At 51.7% G+C, this 3,756-nt stretch overlaps 1 protein-coding gene across 1 annotated transcript; it reads left to right on the plus strand.

Annotated features, from left to right (window-relative positions):
• The first annotated feature begins 3,183 nt into the window (after positions 1 to 3,183).
• LOC120104548 (protein VAPYRIN) lies at positions 3,184 to 3,756 on the plus strand. The gene has a single exon (XM_039115853.1). It carries the CDS (start codon positions 3,184 to 3,186, stop codon positions 3,754 to 3,756), a length of 573 nt encoding a protein of 190 aa, XP_038971781.1.

Genomic DNA, 3,756 nt, shown 5'->3' on the forward strand with positions numbered 1-3,756 from the left:
TGGGATTTTGCGCAGCAGTCCTTGCAGGAATTTGGCTTTCCTGAGGTATGGATCAGATGGGTTATGGGGTGCATCAGAGCCCCCTCCTTTGCTATCCTGGTAAATGGATCGCCATCACGGTATTTTGTGTCTTTTGGTGGATTGCGTCATGGATGCCCCCTCTCTCCATTGTTGTTTATTATATGCGCAGATGCACTTTCCCGGGCCCTTCGGCATGCAGTGATCTCCCAGGAGCTGGAGGTTTATAGGCCGGTGGCGGAGGCCACACCGATTTCGCATTTGCTCTTCGCCGATGATTGTCTCTTGTTAGCCCGGGCGACTAGGCAGGCTGCTCGGATTATTTGGAGGATTCTTCGAGATTATTGTTCTATGTCTGGTCAACAGGTTAACTTATCTAAGTCAGCAATTATTTTCAGCCCGAGGACCAAACTGACTGTGAAGACCTTCATTTTGGAGATTCTGGGAGTGGGTGAGCAGGAGGGCACGTTGAGGTATTTGGGAGTACCGATCTCCGGTCAGCGCCTACGCAGTAGTGATTGCTCTTCCCTCGAGCTCAGTATCAGACACAGGCTGGAGGGCTGACAGATACACTCACTCTCCATGATGGGCAGGATTACTCTGGTACGGTCAGTTCTTTCCTCGATCCCTGTCTACCTACTATCTAATTCTCTTATCCCAGTAGCGACAGTGAGGAAAATTGAGCAGATCTGTAGGAACTTTATTTAGGGGAGGAACGGAGGCAGGGGGCATCCCTCTTATGGCATGGGAGGTTGTATGTCAGCCAACGAGATATGGTGGTTTGGGGGTGCAGTCCTTGGTGGCGAGACGGGAGGTCCTAGCGGCACGGCACGCTGCTAGAGTTGTGTTGGAGCCTAGTGGCATATGGTCTTCACTGATGAGGGCCAAGTATGGCGTCCTAGTGCCTGGGGCCCATCTGGACGTTGCCATTCACCGGTCTGAAGGGAGATTTGTGCTAGGGCAGGGTTGGTGCTTCCCGCGATTAGATGGGCCATTGGAGATGGTCGGTCCATTGATGTGTTGGAGGATTGCTGGGTGACGGAGCAGCCTATCAGTAGATTACCGGTTATAGTGGATACGTCGAGGTTAGCTGGCCTCAGGGTCAGAGATCTGATGGAGCCAGGGGGTGATCGCTGGAGGATGGAGTTGATCAGAGAGACTTTTGGGGAGCAGTTGGCAGAGATGATCCTGGCCCTACATATCCCTGCCCGAGAGGGGCTGGATAGACTAGTCTGGATGCCGTCAGGGCGATCGCAGGTGCGAGCCAGGGATATTCACACTTTTTTGAGCCGAGAGCCAGCCCGGCAGATAGAGGGAGAATGAATTTGGAAGATGCGGATTCACCCGCGGGTGGCACTCTTCATCTGGAAGGTGGCATGGGGCTGCCTACCGACCAGGAGCTTGCTAGTACGGCGAGGTATGAGGATCACTCAGTGTTGTGAGGAGTGCACGGAGACCGAGGAGACGATTGATCATGCTCTTCTGCAGTGTCCCAAAGCTAGGGAGATTTGGCGCCTATCACCATCCTTATTACCCCACTCAGTCGAGTCGACACAGGATTTGATTCACTGGTTGAGGGTTTCCATGAGGAGGCCTAGCACTGTTGCGGCCGGCATTTGCTGGGTATATTTGGTTTATTCTATTTGGTTGGACAGGAATGCTGGCATCTTTGAGGGCAGGCGATTACCCCCACGAAGGGTGGTGGACAGAGCCATGCTTTATGCCAGGGAGGTTACTATAGCTGCCATTAGCTTCACTTCTGAGATGGCCAGGGACACCTGGGGTACTCTTTCAGCTGTCACAGCGCCCAGGTTCGCCCTAGTTTTTTGGGTATCCCCACCCCTTGGTCATCTCAAAGTGAATTTTGATGGTAGTATGTCGGTGGACGGGGTGTCAGGAGGAGCTGGCTTTGTTATCAGAGACTATCTGGGTAGGCTGATTGCTGCTGGTGGATGCCGTACGCAGGGATTTACCGCAGTTGTGGCAGAGTTGCGGGCAGCCTGGGAGGGCATAGCCTATGCGAGGCGGGTACTCCGTGCTGAGCATATATGTCTTGAGGGAGATTCCTCTGTGGTGATCGATTGGATTCGAGGAGTGGACAGATATGGTGATGGTCATCCCCTCATTCGTGAGATGCGGCGATTGGCTCAGGAGCTGAGCGACTTCCAGGCTTCACATGTTTTTCGGGAGGCGAACAGTATGGCAGACTGGGTTGCCTCTTTTGTTGCCCGGCATTCCGGGGAGATCATATGGACATCTGTAGGAGATATTCCTCCCACCTTTTACTATTTGCTTTCCTTTGATATGGCTGGATGTACTCAAGTTAGAGTTATATGAAATGCCGTTTCTATCAAAAAAAAAAAAAAAAAAAAAAAAAAAAAAACGTGCTTACTTGTTGCAGGCTCTCTTTTGCTGCCGATAATAGCTGTCAGAAGTGATGCAAGCACCATCCTCAAAGCACTATTTGCTTTGTTCCACGCTTTGAATTTTCTTTAGTTCTTTGTCAAAATAAAAATGCTCCCCGGTTAATAGAAAGAAACTCCTAACCGTAGAAGGTTGCATGGTCAAAAAAACAACCCCGTTGTTATGGACCCATTGAGGCGAATGGTACTACCACACCGTTTTAAAACTCGATGATCCAACTGTGGGATTATCCGATTTAGAACAAACTGATGGTTTCCATGGTTGGACCATTTATAAGATTGCTCAACTCTGAATAAATAATCCAATCAAAAACTTGGTGGTTCTTCTTTGAGGTTTTTATCTCTCCCACCCTAGAAAAACTTTGGACCAAGTTTTTAAGTGAATCCATGATCCAAATTAACTTAGTTTCCAGAAATGCTCTTCAAAAGAGTTTTCCTCGGCTGATGCACGGAGCAAAGCTTGGGCTGGTCAAATGGACTGGGCCAGGCGGGCCTTCACATTAGGCAACATAGATAAATCCGACGCACTGGAATCTGATGCCGGTTTTGGCTCATCCTCAAGTAATTCTTTCACTTTAGTAAAGATGTGGCTTTGCCGGTGCAATTAGAAAAGAATATAGCAATGGAGGTGAACTGGGGCAATTTGCTTTTGAAAAGCAGTAATGTAGCTATATAGGCACCCTAGCTGCCCACAACCATGCTTCCTACCACCTTGCGGTTCATCGAAGCCGGTCGGAGAGGCATGGCAGCCGTACCCATCTCTGACTCTCCGGCCCCCTTGAGCCTCGGTTCTGCTTGGTGGAGTCTCAACTCCTTTGTGGAATCTGCGTTCGAGAGCGCAATGCTCGGAGAGTGGGAAGATGCGGCAGATCTGTACAACCGCTTCGAGGAAGTCCGGGTCGCCACGATCATCCGGACTGGTGACACCTTGCTGCACTTGGCCGTGTCGAGCCGAGTGGAAGGCAACGTGAAGCTGCTCACGGGCCGTATCCCCAGATATCGCAGCAGAAAAATCCTGGGGATGGGGAACAAGAGCGGCGACACGCCACTGCACCTGGCTGCCGCCCTCGGGATGAGGAAGGCGTGCTTGGACATGGCCAGGCGGTGCCCCGAGCTGTTGACCCAGGTTCGCAATGAGCACGGTGAGACGCCCCTCTTTAAGGCCGCGCGCCACGGCCAGAGGGAAACCTTCCGCGCCATGCAACGTGCCGCCCTCGCCGCAGGTAGCAGCCTCTTCGACCTAGGCTGCTGCCGGAAATCTGGCGGCGACACCGTCCTCCACGTTGCCTTGCTCGAGGAGCACTATGGTACGTAA

The sequence above is a fragment of the Phoenix dactylifera genome, unplaced genomic scaffold, assembly GCF_009389715.1.
Source record: "Phoenix dactylifera cultivar Barhee BC4 unplaced genomic scaffold, palm_55x_up_171113_PBpolish2nd_filt_p 000007F, whole genome shotgun sequence".
NCBI lineage: Eukaryota > Viridiplantae > Streptophyta > Magnoliopsida > Arecales > Arecaceae > Phoenix > Phoenix dactylifera.

Excerpts from the sequence above, each read along its gene's own strand:
- LOC120104548 (XM_039115853.1), top strand. The coding sequence starts at position 3,184 with ATGGCAGCCGTACCCATCTCTGACTCTCCGGCCCCCTTGAGCCTCGGT.